Raw genomic sequence first — 22,644 nt, 5'->3', positions numbered from 1 at the left:
GGTTTTATTGGGCTAAAATCTGGGCTTGAAATAACATGGCCCAAGAATGACTTATGGGCCTCTTATTAGTCCAATAAAATTAAATCATCTTCTATTGTTGAATTCATTTATTTAGTTAAAGTTCAAGGATTTATTTAGAAAAGTATGTTATATTATTCTTCAGAATAATACATGACAATTAAATCAACAAAACTATATATATATATATATATAATCCATAATTGAATTCTACTTGTGTGTTCAATTGATTGTGTCAAATATATAATTCAGTGAAAATGGAATTCGAATTAACAATATTTACACAATTAAATCATAAGATAGAAGTCATTTTAGTGTACTGTACTAATAGACAAAGAAATTAAGTAAAGACAAGGAGACTCTCTCAGGGATCACTATGAAATATATTGTCTTAGTTCAAGCCATTCAAATCCAAATGCAACCAAATAAACACAAGGATGACTTCATTTCTTATCAATAATTTTAACTTTTTCATAGCACAAATATGCAACAAGACAATCACTCTCTTTTTTCTCAAACCAAAAAAAAAAAAGAACAAGAAAAGGAGAAGATAAAAAACTCACTACCCATTTTTGTGTGGTTGTGGTCACAGAGAGTGATCACTCTTGTCAAGTGACAAAGAAACATTTCATGTGTGTCAGTGTACTATTTCATATGTTGTAGGGCAGCCACTTTAATTTCTGAAAAATAATAATAATAATAATAATTAATTTTATGATATGTGTAAGATCTATATATGGAGAATAATTCCAAGTTTCATCACAAGAGGTCAGTTTATATGCAACAGTTTTTGATCTTCTGTGTTTCTTGTACTTCCTCTGTCTATTTTTTTTTTAACTTTTAGAATTTACTTTTAGAATGACAATTTATCTGTTTTTTGTTTGTTTATACTACAAGCTAAGGGCTGATAATAAATATGTATATCTCTCTTTAAAAATGAATAATTTTCAAGTTAATAAATGAGTGCATGAATCAATTAGTGGTCCTTGTAGATAAAGGCTATCCAATAATTTAGAAGCCTAAAGTTCCTTTAGAATCTTGCTTCAAACTTAAAATAAATAAATAAACAATTTTTTGGACCCAATTGAGAATATTATCATTGCCAAAGAGAGAAAAAAATGTAGATCACTACCCAAAAGTGGAAGGTGCATCTCATGGAGTTCAATCCACCAATTCTTGTTCTTGGTACCTTCAAATAATTGAATAGATTATTCACCCCCAAAGATAAATTATTATTATTATATTAAAAGGGGGAAATTTGTGGTAAAATGTCACAGTAAGAATTGGAGAATCAGGGAAAATAATTTAATGAAGTAAATAAAATAGTTGTTCATACTGTTTTGAATTGGTATTTCTTTTTTTGGACATTTAAGTTTGTGGTTCAACTTTGAGAACAAAGAAATCAATGCTTCAACCAACTTCTTTGTTATATATATATGTCATCCAAATAGTAGCTTAAAACATTATTCAAGGATGTTCTTTTTCCCCGTGATGATCATAGCAACATGAACAGCAAAGCTCTTTTTTTTTTCTTTGAAAAAAAAATTATAGAGAAGGGAAAGGACTTTGGTGTATTTAATTGGGCAGTAGTCAAGAGCCAACGCATGCTTTATTTTCTGAGAGCGAACAAGGACAAGTGACAGCAAGGGCACTGCATTTCTCTTTCTTTTCTTCCTATTTTTTATTTCCACTATTTTAATCCATGCATCTTCTAATGCTAAAATTGCATATTTATTAAAAAGAAAAGGAACTATTGCATCTTTTCCAAGCTGTAGTGACAATTGCCACAATGATGCCACCATCTCCTCCCTCTTTGTTCTCATCAAAGGAATAGGGCAGCTAAAAAAAATGATCTATTCTAGGTATGCAGCTTTCAGTCATAAACAAATGATCTATTCTAAGTGCCTCCATGGATTGGTCCTGTTGATGATTTCTTTGGTTTCAAGAGTAGCAGTGTGAATTTTATACCTGTGAAGAAGAAGAAGAAGAAGAAGAATTTGACAATGACTTTCATGAAGAGCCTTGCTATAGTGCACTGTCTATTGGGAACACCATTTCATGGAGATCAGATGTGAAATAGCTATCTATCAGTTTGGATTCAATTCTAAGGTTTTGGTTGCTGTCTCACCAACTCAATGTTGGGAGAGAAGTCCTTTTCATCCTTGTCTGTTATCTTTCTTTCTTGATTACTGGGCCTTAAATGTGAATTTTGTGTTGTTTTCAGATGTGATTTGCCATTTAGTGAATATCACTTTGTAGCTCTGTTCTTGGACAGGCACAGCCAGTTCAGTTATGTGATCTTCTTCCTCGGATTTGAAATCGGATCAAACTAAAAGTGTAGCTAAGTCCTGGCCTTCAATCATGGCAACAATTTCACACTCCGGGTCGAGGCGCTTGTATTCATGGTGGTGGAACAGCCATATCAGTCCTAAGAATTCCAAGTGGCTTCAAGAGAACCTCTCAGGTGAAGAATTTCGATCCATCTTTGTTCTTGTTTGAAGTTTAGAACTTCAATTAGCTATCAGCTTGAATCTGATTTAGAACTTGTAAGCTAGATTTGAACGTATACTACTACTTGAACAGACATGGATAGCAAGATAAAAGTTATGATCAAGATCATAGAAGAGGATGCTGATTCATTTGCAAAACGAGCAGAAATGTACTACAAGAAGAGACCTGAGCTCATGAAACTAGTGGAGGAATTCTACCGCGCTTACCGCGCTTTAGCAGAGAGATATGACAATGCCACCGGAGTTCTTCGCCAGGCTCATCAAACAATGGCTGTTGTTTTTCCAAACCAGATCCCACTTGAAGTTTCTGATGAGCTGCCGATGGATTCTGAAATGTTTGAACTTTTTGATGGTGATGATGAGGCCATGAAGATGGATAGACCTTTTCCGGAGGCAATCGATCTGAAGAACTTGCCTGAGATGTTTACACTTGAGAAGCTTAAAGAAATGGAAGAACTTCAGAAGGTCAGGGAGGAAAACAACAGAGTGAATGAGCAAAAACTTTCATCTACTCTCAAGATAATCGATCTTCAGGATGAGATAATTTCTCTGAGAGGAATCAAAGGAAAGCTTCAAGATGAAGTGAAGTTGTTCAAGGAGGAAAAGGAGCTGCAGTATCAGGAGCTCTGTGAAATCAAAGAAGACCGAAACAATTTAGAGAAACTGAAGGAGAAGGTTGAGGAGGAAAACAACAGACTGAATGAACAAAGTCTTATGTTTACTGTAGAAATGCTAAATCTGAAGGATGAGATAGTTTTCCTGAAGGATTCGAAGGCCAAACTGAATGAAGAACTTGAAATTTGCAGAGAGGATCTACATGAACTTGTCAAGAAACATGAGCATGAATTGGAACACTTGCATGAGAAATTGCAAGACATGGAACTGATAAAGTTGAGCATAGAGGAAGAATTAGAGAGGGTTAGGCAGGAAAATACCAAACTTGGAGAAGAACTCGAACGATGTAGAGGGGAGAAGGAAGTTCTTAATTCAGCACAGAGGCACAGTATCTTGCAAGAGCAAATACAAGCAGTCACTATGGAGATGGAGAATCTTCAGGCAATGATAAAAGAGTTGAAAGATGGAAACAATGACTTGAAGGAGATCATCAAGAACCATGAATGTCAACAAGTTGTTAACTCAGACAACCTTAGAAAGATTCAATCGATGTCGGAGCAGAATGCCATACTGGAAGCTTCACTTTCAGATGCAAATGAAGAACTGGAAACATTAAGAGAGAATGTTACAATTTTAGAGAAGAGACATGAAAATATCAGGAGAAGGGTTTTTCTGGACGAAGATGAAAAGGATGTGCTCCTCTCTCATATGGATGTGGCTGCTCGGAACATCGAGAAACTCCTGGGAAGAAATACATTCTTGGAGAACTCCCTCTCTGATGTGAATGTTGAACTGAATACACTGAAAGGAAATTTCAAGATCATAGATGAATGTTGCCAATCTCTTCATGGTCAGAAATACTCACTTCTTTCTGAAAAGGATACTCTTCAGACAAAGGTATGTTCTTTATCAATCTTATATTATGCTATAGATTCATAGCTGATGCAACCTGAAAAATAGTCATTGGCTCAGTTCGAAAGAATCAGCTGGAGTTTAAGGAACTTGGAGAGTAGCTACACTGAATTAGAAGGTAAATGCTCAAATCTGGAGCGCGAAAAAGCTTCGGCACTTCAAAAGGTTGCTGAATTGCAAGAATTTCTGAGGCTCGAAAAGGAAAAGCATCAATCTCTCATTCATTCGAGTAAAAGTCAGCTGAGTGCATTAGAAAACCAGCTCCACCTTGGGGAACAGCAGTGTTGGAAAATGGAGGAAGAACTGGAAGTGGAACGGCAAATGGTCATCAATGGTCAGATTGAAGTATTCATCTTGCAAAGATGTTTACATGATATCGAGCAAAAGTGCATCACTAAAGAGAAAGAAATTGCATTCTTTGAAAAGAAAAGTGAGAAATTAAGGGGTTGGATCATTCAGATAACAAACATGCTTGAGATTGATCTGAAATGGGGTTCATTGGATGATGCCAAAGAAGAATTTCTTTTACAACTTATTTTGCATGAAGTCAGACGCTTGATCAATTCTATTTCAGAGGCACATGACGAGAAGCAAATTCTGATTCTTGAAAAATCAGTGGTTGTTACTCTTCTTCAGCAGTTTGGATTGTATGTCGCCGATCTTAGAGGAGAAGTTTTGGCTTGTAACATGGAAACTCAATCAAGGGAAAAGGAATTTACAGTGCTAATAGGAAAGAACAATAAAATTTTCGAGGCTAACAAACAATTGGAGGAAAAGTTGCAGAGTAGCAACCAGAGGGAGGAGCTATTGAAGGATGAAGCAGACATTCTATTCAGGCAGTTGTCACAGTTACAAGAGGCTCATCGCAAGTTGCAAAGGCAAACCGCTAGAGTGGTCGAAGAAAACCAGCTTCTTTCGAAGAAACTAAATGCAGTGACAATAAAGAAGGACAACTTGGAGGAGGAGGCCAACTTCTTGCTTGTAGAGATCATGACCTTAGATTACCTTTGCGCGTCGCTCACGAGTTACCTTGCTGAGACAGGATTGGAGCTGAAGCTGGTGAGTGATGAAAGGGACTATCTTTGCAAGGCACAAGATGAACTGATCAAGGAGATAATGCTGGTCCATAGAAAAGTTAAAATGCTTGAACTTGAGAACAAACAGCTTGAATTATCATTCACCGACTTGAACGAGTGCAGAAGATGTTTGTCGAGGCTTCACAATGATATGAACATGGCTAGAAATGTAATCAATGCTTGTGAAGATAAGCTATTACTAGATAAAGACATGGTGCAAGTTACAAAATCAGAGTTGCACAGGAACATAGAAGAATCTAAGATCAAGGTTATCGAAGCTAAGTTAGCTAAACAAGAAATGGAGAAAAGTGATAATTGTGGAATCGGAACAGACTATCAAGCAGAAATTTCATCATTGCTGAACGACATACAGAGTGCCACAGTTTGTGTAACATTCTTTAGAGACAAAGTAATTGAACAGATACTGCAATGTGAAAGCATACAGAGAAATGGGATGCTGCACAGGAAAGCTTTACATGATGAAATCATGATCAGAGATGAAACAGTCAATGAACTGAAGGAGAAAGTGAATAGCCTTGAGGTTGACAACAGAAGATTGAACAAAGAAGTCAATACGTATATGTCAATTCTAGAGACTTTCTTGGATGATATCAATATCTTGGAAGAACAGTCTCAATCTTTTGGGAAATACCATCCATCACCAAGCAACCAGGGAAAACAGGTTCTCTTTAGTTTAGCAAATGAAACTAGTTTTATCCAATCAAGCAAATGAACCAAATTGTCATGTCAAGTAGCTACTAATCTACATTTTTCACCAAGTTAATAGAAATTAGGAATCTTATTAATACTCATTGTTCTATAACAAAAAAGTCGAGTTTTTTTTCTTTCAGGGCAACCAAGTCAGCCATATGTACAAGAAGCAAGAGACAAACAAAGCTCATGGTGCTCGATCGCAGCTAGGAATCCCAGAATTGTGCCACTTAAAAGCGAAGATCAGGGCACTTCAGAAGATGGTGAAGGATACCAGGAACCTCTTGGAGCTGGAAAGGTTAGACTCAAATGCTAGCTTAGAGGCTGCATGGCACGAAATAGAAGCACTGAGATCAAAAGACAACTCTGATAACGGTAGCCGCAAGAAAAAATATGAAAAGATTATGAGAAATATAGAGCTTGACATTGTGTTGAATGCTTCATCACTGCCAACACAATTGAAGGACATCCATTCTCATGAAGGAAGAAAGAGAGAAAATGTCAAGGAAACCTTTTATCAAAGGCTTGAAATGTGGGGAACAACTGAAAAGGATAGCAGTAAACAAAAGCAGAAATCGCCCATCGTAATTGAGGAAGTGGAGAGAAGCCATGCTTCAAATGAGCTGGTATCTGAGAAAGAGTTGGGCGTTGACAAATTAGGGGAGCCTAAAAAATCTGAGATAGAATCCGACCATGAACGGAACCAAATGGAGATGGAGAGACTTTGTTCTAATGCACAGAGGCTCTTGGCACTTCAAGCAAGTGTTCAAGAACTACACAAGAAAATGGAAGCACTAGAAAACATCAACAGCACCTCACTTGAATTCGATGCTGTCAAAGTACAATTGAAGGAGGCTGAGGGAACCATCTCTAAGCTGGTTGAGCTCAACAGCAAGTTAACAAATAAAGCTGGAGACTTGACTGAATCCAACGACGAAGTCAGGGAGATCAAGAAAGATGCAGGAAGCAGAAACAGAAGGCAAATCTCAGATCGGGCTGAGAAGGTGTCTGAAAAAATTGGAAAGCTGGAGTTGGAGCTGCAGAAATTGCAGTTACAAGTGCAGAAAATGGAAGAAGAAGAAAACAGAATCAGAAAGACTAAAATTGTGGATAAATCTGGGATGCTTCTGAAAGAATACATATATGGAAAGAGAGAAGTTCGTAAGAAGAAGAGAGGCTCCTGTCGATGCATGAGGCCAAAGACAAAGGGTGACTGATCTCTTGGAAATAAAGGTTTCATGCAAGCATGATAATTGTAGCTACAAGAATGCTATAAAATTTTCATATGTTGACAGTGCATTGTTCTTATTGTTGTGCCTTGAAAGTTGTTCGCGTCTAGAATTGCTGGCAAATTAACAACTAATCAGTTACATAGAGGTGATTGTTTAGACCCTCTATTGGGGAGTGATAGTGTTGGGAATGGATTGATGTAGTGTTCTGTATGGAATTTGAAATGAGCATTGTACCTATGACAGGTATCTGATATGAGAGTTGTCAACTAGAGTTCAAACCGTGCAGACTGTACAAACTCCATTTCAAGTGCACTCTTTCATAAATTTCACATCAAACCACATAGGATAAAAGGTTGGACGTATCAAAATGCAACACAATTTTAATTAACTTATTTAACATAACGCACCCTCAAAAGAATGTCAAAAACCCTAAGTGAGGAAGAAAGCACAAGAGCACGTCGGTAAAATCTCTCATGCATTTCCTATCTAAAACGACGCTTCTGTCCCAAGTTTTTTTATTGCATATTCTGTACAGAATGCATGGGAAACCTCACTCATCTGGCCAATTTCTCAAACTAAATACTAAATACTCTTTGATCGGATGCTCGTTGATGGTTGCTAGGAGAGTAGTTGGGGCAGTCAAAAGAAATCCAGCACTCCACTTACTGTGATCGGTGGTTTGATGTCTATTCTTGTCGCTTTACCCTCAGCAGCCAAATGAGACAAGGTATTTGCCTCTTTGGGTGGTGTACCAGGTGCGGTCCAAAGAGTTGCATGAGGCCATTCATTTTTAGAGTCTATCTTTTCGCTGTTGATTGATCCCAGTTGCACTTCTAAAGCAGCCAGTTTGTCGGAGAATAGCAATGCCGTAAAATCAACTGGGACATTCTGCTTCAGGAAGACACCATAGCTAGCAACAGAAGTGACACCGTGACTTCTTTTATGGGCTAGCGTTACATGAGCTTTCATCAGGCTGTTTGCCAAGTTTTTGCCTTCAATGAAAGCCTTGGCTTTTGCATCTGTGCAGGCCACCTGTTCAGACACAAGTTGATAGGTTACTGTCTGGATGCAACGGTTCAGAGAGAGAGAGAGAGAGAGGGAGAGAGAGAGAGATCAAAGAGGTACCTTATCCAGGGCGCTTTTAATTTCTTCCACAGGCAATGTGACGGCAGCAAAAACAATGTTACCGAACTTTCTCTTCTCACTCTCTGGCGTCTTGAACCCCCCTTTCGCCACATCTTTCAATTGCTCTAGGACTCTTTTTACAGCAAAGTCAAATGGAACCTGGAACCACAAGTTTCAATTTATATACTAACAAATATAATGACGAGTGACGTAGCTAGCAAATTATTTTAGTAGCGCAATTTGATTTAAGGATATAAAACTTGACATGTATAATTTAGACAATATTAAGATAAAATATATAAGGCGTATAAGATGTAACAATGTTTATTGTCCATGACATGTTTTCATATTTTACAATAGCTGCAAAAATACATCTCCATCAAAAAACTTAGGCTGAAGTTTTCATTTATACCATTCTTAATTAGACAGTTTAATTTCATTTCTCTATATAGTATGAAAGATGATATTAGTATTATTAATTAGAAAAACTTGTCATCTCATGTCCACCACAAGCCATACTTATCTACCTAAGATTTACATGCACTTTATTACCATGCTTCCTACTCTAATCACCCGTTTTAGCATTCCACACAACTGACTTCACCATGCGATGATTTATTCGACAAGCTTGTGATGACCAAGGCGGTCACTAAATAGCCTCTCAAAGTTGTCAGTAGCTTTCATAAGCATGTAGTCTAGTGGCTCAGTGAGGGCATCACTGACAACAATGTTCCTAATGACAATGATTCTATTAAAGAGAGGCCACATTTTGAACTAGGGCTAGCAACCAAGCAGCTAAACTGGTAGGCTTGAGGAGACAGGCTAGGAGGGAAGACATGAGTTACTGGAGAGGTAGATTTAGTGTTGCGATTTACATAATACAACCTATGATCAATTGAAGAGGTAAAGATTTTAATTAATAAGATCTATGTCATTACTCATGCCTTATAAACAAATGCAATTAAAATGTCAGATTAAAAACGTGTCTTGAAGGAACTGCGAATAACAATGATTGCAATGATAGATTGTTAAGCTCTTTTTTTATCAATGGATCACTCACAAGATTGTAAAAAGGCCTGTCAGAGAAAATAATAATTCCCTTGTTTCTATAGTGAGTAGATATTGGAGAGAATGGGATATCGAAGTTAAAAATAGGAAAAATGTTTTCTTAGCTATTGTAATTTGTGAAATCTGATGTATTACACAAGAGGGCTATTCAAACTAAAAACGTGTCAAGGAATGAGCCAGTTAAACATAGGCAATAGTTTGTTCAGTGAACTGAGTGAAAAACAAGAAGTTACTTACCTGAATCGCATTCAGATGATCAGCATTTCCAAATAAAATCTCTCTCAGCCTTTTTTCCCACCGCGACCACTCCTTTGCATATGAACCTTTGGCAGGTTCCAGTCTAGATTACAATATCATGCCAATCAACATTTAAAAGACACACAATGCAATAATACAACTAACAAAGATTTTTAAGAAGTCAATATATAACAATTTGCAGTCAAACGGATATATTAAATAAATTCACAAACACATGAAAATATAAGAGACAGATAAAAACAAGTGTCGCTAATACAAAAGATAATAATAGAGAATGTTTTAGATCTAGAAAAAGGAGTACAAAAAAGGTGGATTTGATTATAAAAGTTGTAGATTTACACGTTAGAATATTTTTAGTATCTTTGAATCTTATAAAAGATTTAAGCTAGAAAACTTGAATGGAGAAGTATTCACAAAAATTGCCATAATATATAAAATAATATTTATTTGCTTCAGAAAGTGATAGATGAAGTTTAGTGCTGAGATAAGATGGATCAGGATGTGAATTGCAAAATGACTTAAAACTAAATTATTGATTTAGGTGTATATTTATAAAGATTTGATAATATCAAACTAGAGCAGATGATTTAAGAAAACATCTTGTATTTGATTTTTCTTTTTTTCTTTTTTTTTTTTTCCTGACACAAAGCATGTTATTAATAACTCAATTATTAAACGCATAACTTATTTTTAAGCTTTTGTACCAAAATTGTTGCATCAAGACAAAGAGAGGAATGAATTATTCAGCACAAAATATCACATTTCTAATTTCTAATTTCTAAGTTCTAATGTACCTTCCATGTCTGTTGGTATGAAGCCTGTAAAGGTTTATGCCTTCATTCAATATATCCTTCACTGAGTCTGGTAAGGGTTTCCTGCAAAAAACAAAGTTCATATCTAAATTGATAGGGCATACCATATGACATAAGAGTGAAGAAGTTATAATTGACAAATTCTCAATTACAGAAGTATTTGTTTATTGTTTATTTCCTTTGATTTCAGGTCCTATTTTTATGAATTTCCACTTTACAAATGTTCATCTTTACCAGATGAAATGCTTACGAACTTCAAATTTTGCAATTTGACCATAGTAAGCAAAGCATAACAATCTATTTACCTATCTGGTTTAAGCAAAGGCATCTTCACCACTGAGCCAAATCGCTCATACAGTTCGCTTTCAAAATCCCTGCGATCCTGAAGAAAATGCCCACCCATTTATCAAGAGAATGAATTGTAAAATAGTTCTACTAATTCAACATACAGTGACAGATTAACATGCCTTGCCATCATAGAGGTGATAAAACATTAACAACACATAACCTGCATTTGGAGATGCCTTGTCCAAATTTCCCTTTAAAGTTGAGCCAAAAGCAAAGCCAACAACTGTAAGTAGGCAATCATTGTTGGAACTCTTAAAATTATAGGAAAATAGGAATTACCGGATGGTTTACTCGTTGTAGTACACGAAATATGAAGACAGCCAAAGCATCAAGAGAAAATGGATTAGAATCAGTCCCTGCAAATTAATAAAATAATTTAAATAGTGTCTTAAGGAAGAAATATTAACCGTTTCTGATGAACTAGTTTCTATAAAGAACTCATTTCTCTGAAGAAAATTTAAGGTTGGGGAAAATACCCAAATGTACATCTATAGGGGATAACAAAAGCATGCTTAACCAGATACATGGATAGGATGAAGGAAAAAAATATAAATCCTCTCTTCGTTTACTTACACAGAATTATCTGGAATGAAAATTGTATAGTTTGGTGATTTCATTATGTAGATGACAACCTAGGAACTAACAACGAGGGTATTTACCAAATTGCTAAAGTCAAGAAAAGCAAAGGAGTGATTTGGCACTATTAAATGTGTCAATGATGGAGATCAAAAGATTATTGAAGGTAAAACAATTATGAAAATATTAAAAAAAATACAAACTATTTAGCAAGCACACAGAAAATCTTCTTTTAAGAACAAACCTTCTGATTCAGGAATGACAGGAATAGCTGATGCCTTTGTTGTTCGGCACATATCTTCAATCTGGGAATTGAATGAACAGGTTAACCAAACTTGCCAAAATAAAGATGCATATGAATTACTTGGAGAAATTCTAGTTAGTAGATCATTGCCTGCCTCCACACTTCTTCATTTGGGGCATTTTTGTCTGCAAGAGTTATGGCATAGGGTCTCTTTTTTCGCTCATCAGCCACTTTTTGCCAATATCTTCCTGAAAAGATAAATTATATGCTAGTGAACATTGTTCTTACTTTTAAAAGGATATGAGTTCATACTAAAATGTTATAACAGTGTGATTGGATTCACAATCAACAAAGCTTTTGAAAGTAATTGCATATATAAATAGAAAATCAATTTCTTTTGTGGAAAAACTCTTGGCAAAATAGAAAAGATCTAGACTACTTAAATCTAGATTCTTCTTTGCAAACAGATTTAGCCCATAATCTAAAAATTACTGCCTATAGGGTGGATCTTGGCAATAAGGCTTTATTTGCTTTAAGCAAGCAAAATAATATTCATACTCTAGACGTGAGAACTAAACTCCAGGAACAGGGCTCACAGCTAGAAGAAATCAGCCGTCTTTCAAAGATTGTTAGACAACAACGAGAAGATTTACTGCAGTTGCTGAAACAACAAAATCAACTGAAAGAAGAAATATTGCAACTGAGGCAAGACTATCTGAAGAAAGGATGCTGATTACTGGCTCAGACCAGCAAGACCGTACTTTCATAATGGAAGATTCTTATGAACGCCTAGCTCAAGCAGAGTTAGAATATATCCATCTTGGGATATTGCAGGTACGCTTCCAAATCCTCCATAGACGCTATGCGGGGACTATGGCTCTCATAGTATTCAGAGACACTCGATGGAATACTGATGATAGAAGCATTATTGCTGCAATGGAGATTGATCTCGCTGAGGGACACCAGCTAATATATGTTATGCCTGATATTATGTTAACAATTAAAGATTTCTTCAGGCATATTCAGATTTCCATTCAAACCCATGGATATGAGTCATGGGAAGGAGCAGAAGCTAATCTGCTTGTAACAAGAAGTATCACCTCAAGACTATCAAATACTCCAAACGTGGGATTTGCATTCCGAGTTGAAAAGGTTGCGGAATACCTCCGGTCAAAGGGGGTCAAAGCAATTGATGCAACCAAACATTCAGCCATTAAGTTCCAAGGCAGTCAGTGGAACTTACGACCTTCAAGGGTAATTCTCCCTATGCAACCATCATCTTTATTATCTTCAACTAACTATGATGGCAGTACTTCAATACAATTTGGAGGCTATCAACCAGCTGCTTTATCTAAAGCACCTCTGTACAATAAGGAAGACGATGAGACTGATGAAGAACATATAGTCGGTGTGATTACTATCATTGATGATTCGCTGGATGACTACCCAGTTCTTACAACTACTAATGACTTGCTCCAAGATTACCCAGCGCTCGCAGCCTTCGAAGATTCTCTCCTCCAAAGCATGGTGGGAGAAGAAGAAAGTAGTGAAGAAAGTGAAGAAGAAGCACTCTCAAAAATCCTTGAGGGAACAACAATCTCATCACCAAGAAGCCGATACAACATCAATACTACTCTTGATGATTATCCTGAGCTCCAAAATATTGAAAGAATTCTCTCCACTGGGGAATCAGCAATAAGTCATTACAGACCACCTCAAGACGAGGAGATGGATATTCCAGGATATGCCCCAGCAGGAAGCTCAAGAGGTTGGGCAGGCATTGAAGAAGCCAACCTAGCCGGAAAAAAGCCAAAGAAGTGGGAAAACAACTCTGAATGGTTCCAACTACCATCGGCTAACGCAAGAAGAGGTTCGGTATTTGTAATGCCTTATGATTTTGACCCAAAGGTTTTTGACAGATGGGAAAGCTCTACCCTTATCCACCTTGCGGACAAAAATTTTGAGCTCCCAGAAGACAAAATTCTATATATTGAAAACCTTCTTGGAGAATCAGAGAAGAAAGCATTTGTGACTTGGCGAATGAAATATCAAGAGGAATTTGAAGATCTAAAGAAGCAAGCCATGGGCAATAACGGTACGCAAAATGTTCTTAATCAAATGAGGCTAATTTTCTACCTTGAAAATCCAAAGGTAGGAACAACTGGTGAACAGGACAGCGCCTACAAAACCCTGAAGAGCCTGGTATGCAATGAGATGACTGACAAGGCGGTGTACCGATACATGAATGACTATTTCCACTTGGCATCTAAAAGTGGAAGAATGTGGGTGAATGAAGAATTATCAACAGAATTCTTTACAAAGCTACCAAGACCCCTGGGAGATAGGGTTGAGAAGGCATTCAAAGAGAGGCACCCTACCAACACAATAGGGGTGGTACCAAGAATAGCCTTCACCAGACAATTCTTGAAAGACATGTGTCAAGAAGCCCTTTTTCAAAGCCAGCTCAAAAAAATGAACTTCTGTGGCAATACACCTGTTCATGGTGTATATGGGAAGAATAAGGAGAAAACAGGTAAAAAGTTTGGTGCTAGAAAAAGCACGACTTACAAGGGAAAGCCTCATGATTCCCATGTAAGAATTGGTAAAGCAAAACACCTTGCTTTACGTAAAAAGAATTGCAAGTGCTATGCATGTGGTGAAACAGGCCATTATGCGTCTGAATGCACAAACCCTAAGAAAATAATGAAAAGGGTTGCAATCTTAGACTCTCTGGAGTTACAGGAAGGGATAGAAGTAGTCTCCGTAGGAATGAATGAATCAGATTTATCTGATATCTACTCTGTTTCTGAAGGAGAAGACCTACCCTATCAGCCTGAAGAATTTGATATTTTTATGCTCCAACAAACTGACATTTCGCAGGAAACCTTGAAGATAAGAAGAACGCATCCTCTGGCATTTCTACCTCAAAGAAAGACTGAAGGAGCGGCTGGCTATGACCTAGCAACATGTGAAGGTTGTGTTCTGACGCCACATTCTCATGCCATACTTAACACTGGCATTAGTATCAAACTACCAGAAGGAACCTATGGAAGGATAGCTCCTAGATCTGGCTTATCAGCAAAAGGTATATTCATTAATGGGGGAGTTATTGACGCTGATTTTAGAGGAAGCATTCAGGTGATCCTATTCAACTTCTCATTTGAGAACATATTATTCAATATCGGTGATAATATAGCACAGCTCATTATTGAGAAAATAGCACTCCCAGAAGTAGAGGAAGTACAATTTTTAGATCAAACTCAGAGAGGATCTCGAAGCTTTGGATCAACAGATAAACAAGAAGAAAAGAAGGCATCAGCAGCATTTAAACCAGTGCCTATTCCTATTAATATGCTCCAGGTTATAGAAGATGAACCTTCTGAATATTTAATCGGAGAATCCGAATGGCGATCCCAAATGCGGGTCTCAAGAAAAGAATACTTATGTCAACATGACTGGAGTTATGATGAAACTACTACAGCTGATTGTAGAGACTGCAAACTTGAAGCAAGAGCAGGTAACAGAATTGACTGTCGAAAATGCAAATTAATCATCTGTTCTTTATGTACATATCATTGTTTCAAAATTTCATGGCCAAGTACAACTAGAACACAGATGAAGAAGACAGACTGGAAGTCACTCTCAGCCCTGCAAAGTAATTTGATACAAAAGTTCATTAGAAGAGAAAATGAACTTGAGGAAGAAGTCAAAAATTTGAGACAGCAAATCTCTGGTATGGAAGAATTAGCAATTATACAGGAAGCCCCCTCAGAATATGAAAGGGAGTTAACAGAAGTCCAGCAAGAAAATGCTTTCCTCAAGCTAATGAATGAGAAGCAGCAGAAGGAAATTGAAGCCTTAAAACAAGAGAAGCAACTCCTGCTGGAACTCGGGGAGATAAATAAAAGGGAATTAATGGATCTCAAAACCAGGTTACTTGTTCCCTCATCTCTTCCTGTACTGACATTTGATGAATATTATGTTAATGCTGCACCGCAGAGAAATAATCTCCTAAACATCAAGGTGAGAGTAGAGATTAACAATCAAGATTGTGTCCTAAATGCAATATTGGACACTGGAGCCGCAACTTGTGTCTGTGACGGAACAAAGATTCCCAAGGAGTTTAGACAACAAGCCTCTGTAGACGCTCTCATTCAAGGTGTTAATAGTGCAACAAAAGTAAGTGAAATTCTGAAGGAAGGAAAAATTTGGGTAGGTGAGCAGTACTTTAGGCTACCCAGAACTTTTGTCATGCCCTCCTTAGCAGAAGGATTAAACTTCATTCTTGGAATGAATTTTATTCGAGCAATGGAAGGAGGACTGAGAATAGAGAAAGGGGAGGTGACTTTTTACAAACTGGTTACCACAGTTTCAACCCCTTCCACTGCACACCAGGTAACTCTACTTGAAGAACTGGATCTTGAGTTAACTGAATATTATGATATTTGTGCAGCTATGCCACAAAAGGGTATCATTAATCAAGAATTGATTGATCCCCGAGAACTTGAAAGGCTAAGAAAGCTTGGCGTTATTGGGGAAGAACCATTGAAGTTCTGGGAAAAGAATCAAGTAAAATGCAGAATAGAGGTCAAGAATCCAGATTTGATCATAGAAGATCGACCTCTCACTAGATCTTAAAGTAATCAGGCCATCATCTAGTAAACACAGAACCACAGCCATAATGGTGGAATCAGGTACGGAAGTTGATCCTGTTACTGGCCTAGAGAAACGAGGTAAAGAACGTTTGGTTTTTAATTACAAACGTCTTAATGACAATACTGAAAAAGACCAGTATTCTTTACCCGGTATTAATACAATTATTGCACCAAGTTATGATGGAACCGGAGTTAATTCCGTGGACGGCATTCGGGCGATTGATGGATTATATGAATGGCTTGTTATGCCATTCGGCCTTAAGAACGCGCCTACAATCTTTCAGAGGAAGATGGACAATTGCTTCCGAGGTACTGAAGAATTTATTGCTATTTATATTGATGACATACTTGTGTTTTCAGATACCTATGAGGCGCATAAAAGGCATTTAAAGGCCTTTATCACAATCTGTGAGCAGAATGGGCTGATACTTAGCCCAACCAAGTACAAAATTGGAGTTAAACAAGTGGACTTCTTGGGAGCCACTATTGGGGATTCTAAAATCAAGCTACAACCACATATTATCCAAAAAATCCTAGAGACAAAATCTGAGAGCTTGACTGAAATACGAGCACTAAGAAGGTGGCTAGGAATCTTGAACTATGCAAGAGCGTACATCCCTAATCTGGGAAAACGCTAGGACCACTTTACTCCAAGGCGTCAATTGAAGGATGAAGCTTGAGTACCGCAATGAATACTTGATTATAATAGTACGGAGAGACAACAGAATAGACTGAAGTCATGTATTTACCTAATCGGGTTGATGACAGGACTCGTAGGCGGATTCTGCTTACGATCATGAGCTTTCAAGAGGGCATTACCCTTCGGATATTTAGGGATTCCTTTGAGCAGTGGAGTGTCTTGGGATTTCGTATGATAGACCACTATCTGATTTTTAGTCCAACACTAAATGCTTGCGTCGAAGAAGATGCTATCTTCTGCAGGCAAGGCGCAACTAATTACTCTGTGCTACAGCGAGTGGAGTATTGGGTGACTTGATAGAAAATTATGTGCAGCAAAGGCTCGACATGGAGGCACCTTTGGCCGGGGAACCAATTAATTGGGTCGGCATAGAACAACAGGCTACTGGGACAACGACCCGATATGGGAAGAACCAGGGTTAGGAGAACCCGAAGTTATCAATAATGATGATGAAGCCAACTCAGAGGTTGATGACCCTACGGAAGATTCTTCACTCTTCCACCAGCACATGGACTGAAGCGGACGTGGTGGACCCCCCCCCACAAACAAATGTCGGAGCAATAATTCAGGAATCTTATCCTGACTTTTTCTTTTGTAACAAAGGACTTACGTGTCCTCTTTACTTTTAGAATGTGCACCGAAAGTAGATTGTCGTGCACTAAGTGTGACAGAGCTGAGTCATGAGGCATTTGCTAGCTGATGGTTCTTTACTTATTAGCTAAGCAAAACCTCCACTCCTGGATGTATATAAGGAGTAGCTCTTGAAGTGTAACAGGCATCGAAGAAGATCTCTATCTGCCTATTCACTCCTAAGTTTCAGAAAGCAACTGAATCATTTTCAGCCTTGCGAGTAAGAAACAAGATCCTGTAAGATTCCGCTAGCAGCTTGTAAGTTTGTGTGAAAAATAAATTACTTTCTTTCCCACTTATATTGATAACTTCGGGTTCTCCTAACCCTGGTTCTTCCCATATTGGGTCTTGTAAGATTCCGCTAGCCTTACTTTCTTTCACCAAAAAGAGAAAAAGAGAGTGAAAGAAAGTAATTTATTTTTCACACAAACTTACAAGCTGCTAGCGGAATCTTACAGGATCTTGTTTCTTACTCGCAAGGCTGAAAATGATTCAGTTGCTTTCTGAAACTTAGGAGTGAATAGGCAGATAGAGATCTTCTTCGATGCCTGTTACACTTCAAGAGCTACTCCTTATATACATCCAGGAGTGGAGGTTTTGCTTAGCTAATAAGTAAAGAACCATCAGCTAGCAAATGCCTCATGACTCAGCTCTGTCACACTTAGTGCACGACAATCTACTTTCGGTGCACGTTCTAAAAGTAAAGAGGACACGTAAGTCCTTTGTTACAAAAGAAAAAGTCAGGATAAGATTCCTGAATTATTGCTCCGACATTTGTTTGTGGGGGGGGTCCACCACGTCCGCTTCAGTCCATGTGCTGGTGGAAGAGTGAAGAATCTTCCGTAGGGTCATCAACCTCTGAGTTGGCTTCATCATCATTATTGATAACTTCGGGTTCTCCTAACCCTGGTTCTTCCCATATTGGGTCGTTGTCCCAGTAGCCTTGTTGTTCTATGTTGACCCAATTAATTGGTTCCTGGGCCAAAGGTGCCTCCATGTTGAGCCTTTGTTGCACATAATTTTCTATCAAGTCAGCCCAATACCAGGAGTGGCATGTATCGGTGCTGCACTTATAGAAATGTCGTCCAGGATTCCTGCTAGTGTGAGAAACTAGCAAGGCTGCATCTCTTCCGCATGCACACTGCAAAGAGAGTTGGTTATTTATAATTACATTAACAAGCTCATTACCCTTTTTGCTGGTCCTCAATGCGTTCGAGATATGGGATGCCATTCTTGCTTCTGCAACAGGATTAGGTTTTTGTAAAACCTCACTAATAGCCTTTGTTAGTGGACGCAGTAAGGTGTGCTCCCATTTGTCCACCAGAATTGTAGTTATCAGCCGAGAGAGTTCATCAGTTAAGACATTGTCTTTCCCACTTATATGTTCAAAGGAGACTTTTATACCAATCCCTGAAATATAATCTGAAAGGGTAAGCCAACGTACCCGGGATGGTTTGTGATCAGAAGCCTTTTCATAGAATTTGACTATAGCATGGCTATCCGTTCTAATAATCAACTCAGATTTATCAAGATAATAGATTTTAAACTTTTCCAGGCTGTTGATCACGGCCTGAACTTCTGCATCAATGGTGCTTTTTATCGGCAAAAATCGCCCTGAAGCATATGCACAAATTTTCTCAGAAGTCCTTGGTTCTCCTTTAGAAGTCTTCCATTTACATATACCGCCCCATCCCTCCGGGAGGATAATTGCATTTGGCGGGGGAATTTCCAGGTCTGGCAGGTTCTGAACTTGCTGTTTGATCTGTTCTATGATTTTCCAGTCCTGTGTATTCATATGTCTTTCACCTTTAACAGACGTCTTGGAGTAAAGTGGTCCTAGCGTTTTTCCCAGATTAGGGATGTACGCTCTTGCATAGTTCAAGATTCCTAGCCACCTTCTTAGTGCTCGTATTTCAGTCAAGCTCTCAGATTTTGTCTCTAGGATTTTTTGGATAATATGTGGTTGTAGCTTGATTTTAGAATCCCCAATAGTGGCTCCCAAGATGTCCACTTGTTTAACTCCAATTTTGTACTTGGTTGGGCTAAGTATCAGCCCATTCTGCTCACAGATTGTGATAAAGGCCTTTAAATGCCTTTTATGCGCCTCATAGGTATCTGAAAACACAAGTATGTCATCAATATAAATAGCAATAAATTCTTCAGTACCTCGGAAGCAATTGTCCATCTTCCTCTGAAAGATTGCAGGCGCGTTCTTAAGGCCGAATGGCATAACAAGCCATTCATATAATCCATCAATTGCCCAGAATGCTGTCCACGGAATTAACTCTGGTTCCATCATAACTTGGTGAAAACCGCTCTTTAGATCAAATTTTGAGTATATCTTTGAATGACCAATCCGTGCAATAATTGTATTAATACCAGGTAAAGAATACTGGTCTTTTTCAGTATTGTCATTAAGACGTTTGTAATTAAAAACCAAACGTTCTTTACCTCGTTTCTCTAGGCCAGTAACAGGATCAACTTCCGTACCTGATTCCACCATTATGGCTGTGGTTCTGTGTTTACTAGATGATGGCCTGATTACTTTAAGATCTAGTAACCTTTTGACATGTCTGGCCATTGTCTCTTTCATCTTGATGGTCACATGTTTGAGAGGTCGATCTTCTATGATCAAATCTGGATTCTTGACCTCTATTCTGCATTTTACTTGATTCTTTTCCCAGAACTTCAATGGTTCTTCCCCAATAACGCCAAGCTTTCTTAGCCTTTCAAGTTCTCGGGGATCAATCAATTCTTGATTAATGATACCCTTTTGTGGCATAGCTGCACAAATATCATAATATTCAGTTAACTCAAGATCCAGTTCTTCAAGTAGAGTTACCTGGTGTGCAGTGGGAGGGGTTGAAACTGTGGTAACCAGTTTGTAAAAAGTCACCTCCCCTTTCTCTATTCTCAGTCCTCCTTCCATTGCTCGAATAAAATTCATTCCAAGAATGAAGTTTAATCCTTCTGCTAAGGAGGGCATGACAAAAGTTCTGGGTAGCCTAAAGTACTGCTCACCTACCCAAATTTTTCCTTCCTTCAGAATTTCACTTACTTTTGTTGCACTATTAACACCTTGAATGAGAGCGTCTACAGAGGCTTGTTGTCTAAACTCCTTGGGAATCTTTGTTCCGTCACAGACACAAGTTGCGGCTCCAGTGTCCAATATTGCATTTAGGACACAATCTTGATTGTTAATCTCTACTCTCACCTTGATGTTTAGGAGATTATTTCTCTGCGGTGCAGCATTAACATAATATTCATCAAATGTCAGTACAGGAAGAGATGAGGGAACAAGTAACCTGGTTTTGAGATCCATTAATTCCCTTTTATTTATCTCCCCGAGTTCCAGCAGGAGTTGCTTCTCTTGTTTTAAGGCTTCAATTTCCTTCTGCTGCTTCTCATTCATTAGCTTGAGGAAAGCATTTTCTTGCTGGACTTCTGTTAACTCCCTTTCATATTCTGAGGGGGCTTCCTGTATAATTGCTAATTCTTCCATACGGAGATTTCTTGTCTCAAATTTTTGACTTCTTCCTCAAGTTCATTTTCTCTTCTAATGAACTTTTGTATCAAATTACTTTGCAGGGCTGAGAGTGACTTCCAGTCTGTCTTCTTCATCTGTGTTCTAGTTGTACTTGGCCATGAAATTTTGAAACAATGATATGTACATAAAGAACAGATGATTAATTTGCATTTTCGACGATCGATTCTGTTACCTGCTCTTGCTTCAAGTTTGCAGTCTCTACAATCGGCTGTAGTAGTTTCATCATAACTCCAGTCATGTTGACATAAGTATTCTTTTCTTGAGACCAGCATTTGGGATCGCCATTCGGATTCTCGATTAAATATTGAGGTTCATCTTCTATAACTGGACATATTAATAGGAATAGGCTTTGGTTTAAATGCTGCTTGATGCCTTCTTTTCTTCTTGTTTATCTGTTGATCAAAGCTTGAGATCCTCTCTGAGTTTGATCTAAAATTGTACTTCCTCTACTTCAGGGAGTTATTTTCTCGATAATGGCTTATATTATCACGATATTGAATAATATGTTCTCGAATGAGAAGTTGAATAGGATCACCTGAATGCTTCCTCTAAAATCAGCGTCAATAACTCCCCGATTAATGAATATACCTTTTCTTGATAAGCGAGATCTAGGAGCTATCCTTCCATAGGTTCCTTCTGGTAGTTTGATACTAATGCGATGTTAAGTATGGCGTGAGAATGTGGCAGAACCTGACCTTCACATGTTGCTAGGTCATGCCTTGCTCCTTGATCTTTCTTTGAGGTAGAAATGCGGAGGATCGTTCTTCTTATCTTGAGTTTCTACTGTGAAATGTCGGTTGTTGGGCGTAAAAATATCAAATTCTTGGTGATAGGGTAGGTCTTCTCCTTCAGAAACAGAGTAGATATCAGATAAATCTGATTCATTCATTCCTACGGAGACTACTTCTATCCCTTCCTGTAACTCCAGAGAGTCTAAGATTGCAACCCTTTTCATTATTTTCTTAGGGTTTGTGCATTCAGACGCATAATGGCCTGTTTCACCACATGCATAGCACTTGCAATTCTTTTTACGTAAAGCAAGGTGTTTTGCTTTACCAATTCTTACATGGGAATCATGAGGCTTTCCCTTGTAAGTCGTGCTTTTTCTAGCACCAAACTTTTTACCTGTTTTCTCCTTATTCTTCCCATATACACCATGAACAGGTGTATTGCCACAGATTCGTTTTTTGGTGGCTTTGGAAAAGGGCTTCTTGACACATGTCTTTCAAGGTATGGTGAAGGCTATTCTTGGTACCACCCCTATTGTGTTGGTAGGGTGCCTCTCTTTGAATGCCTTCTCAACCCTATCTCCCGGTCTTGGTAGCTTTGTAAAATTCTGTTGATAATTCTTCATTCACCACATTCTTCCACTTTTAGATGCCAAGTGGAAATAGTCATTCATGTATCGGTACACCGCCTTGTCGATCATCTCATTGCATACCAGGCTCTTCAGGGTTTTGTAGGCGCTGTCCTGTTCACCAGTTGTTCCTACCTTTGGATTTTCAAGGTGAAAATTAGCCTCATTTGATTAAGAACATTTTACGTACCGTTATTGCCAGCCGTGGCTTGCTTTAGATCTTAATTCCTCTTGATATTTCATTAGCCAT

General features: G+C 38.0%; 2 protein-coding genes across 9 annotated transcripts in view; one reads left to right on the top strand and one right to left on the bottom strand.

Moving 5' to 3' along the window:
* The first annotated feature begins 1,770 nt into the window (after positions 1-1,770).
* On the top strand, positions 1,771-7,359 carry LOC122045138 (protein NETWORKED 1A-like). Of its 7 annotated transcripts, none has more exons than XM_042605219.1 (6): positions 1,771-1,880; positions 1,965-2,182; positions 2,294-2,482; positions 2,602-4,040; positions 4,104-5,813; positions 5,983-7,359. In XM_042605219.1, exons 3-6 carry the CDS (start codon positions 2,380-2,382, stop codon positions 7,057-7,059), a joined length of 4,329 nt encoding a protein of 1,442 aa, XP_042461153.1. In that variant the 5' UTR covers positions 1,771-1,880; positions 1,965-2,182; positions 2,294-2,379; the 3' UTR covers positions 7,060-7,359. The 7 variants fall into 7 exon arrangements, with proteins under 7 accessions (XP_042461153.1, XP_042461155.1, XP_042461152.1 ...); XM_042605221.1 differs by having other exon boundaries at positions 1,779-1,880; positions 1,973-2,182; XM_042605218.1 differs by having other exon boundaries at positions 1,779-1,880; positions 1,970-2,182.
* A 35-nt stretch (positions 7,360-7,394) lies between these two features.
* The window catches only part of LOC122045139 (tRNA ligase 1-like), a 49,810-nt gene continuing 34,560 nt past the window's right edge, over positions 7,395-22,644 (bottom strand). For both annotated transcript variants that reach the window (XM_042605223.1, XM_042605224.1), the window contains exons 19-27: positions 11,656-11,753; positions 11,506-11,566; positions 10,965-11,041; positions 10,805-10,876; positions 10,643-10,719; positions 10,320-10,400; positions 9,505-9,607; positions 8,200-8,358; positions 7,395-8,106 (exon numbers count right to left, since the gene is read on the bottom strand). In XM_042605223.1, the coding sequence (XP_042461157.1) occupies positions 7,714-8,106; positions 8,200-8,358; positions 9,505-9,607; positions 10,320-10,400; positions 10,643-10,719; positions 10,805-10,876; positions 10,965-11,041; positions 11,506-11,566; positions 11,656-11,753 (1,121 nt within the window). In that variant the 3' untranslated portion in view covers positions 7,395-7,713. The remainder of the gene's footprint in view (positions 8,107-8,199; positions 8,359-9,504; positions 9,608-10,319; positions 10,401-10,642; positions 10,720-10,804; positions 10,877-10,964; positions 11,042-11,505; positions 11,567-11,655; positions 11,754-22,644) is intronic.

This window comes from Zingiber officinale, chromosome 2B (assembly GCF_018446385.1).
Source record: "Zingiber officinale cultivar Zhangliang chromosome 2B, Zo_v1.1, whole genome shotgun sequence".
Lineage (NCBI taxonomy): Eukaryota > Viridiplantae > Streptophyta > Magnoliopsida > Zingiberales > Zingiberaceae > Zingiber > Zingiber officinale.
The sequence above is the reverse complement of the archived record's forward strand: the minus strand, read 5'-3'. Positions and strand labels throughout refer to the sequence as shown.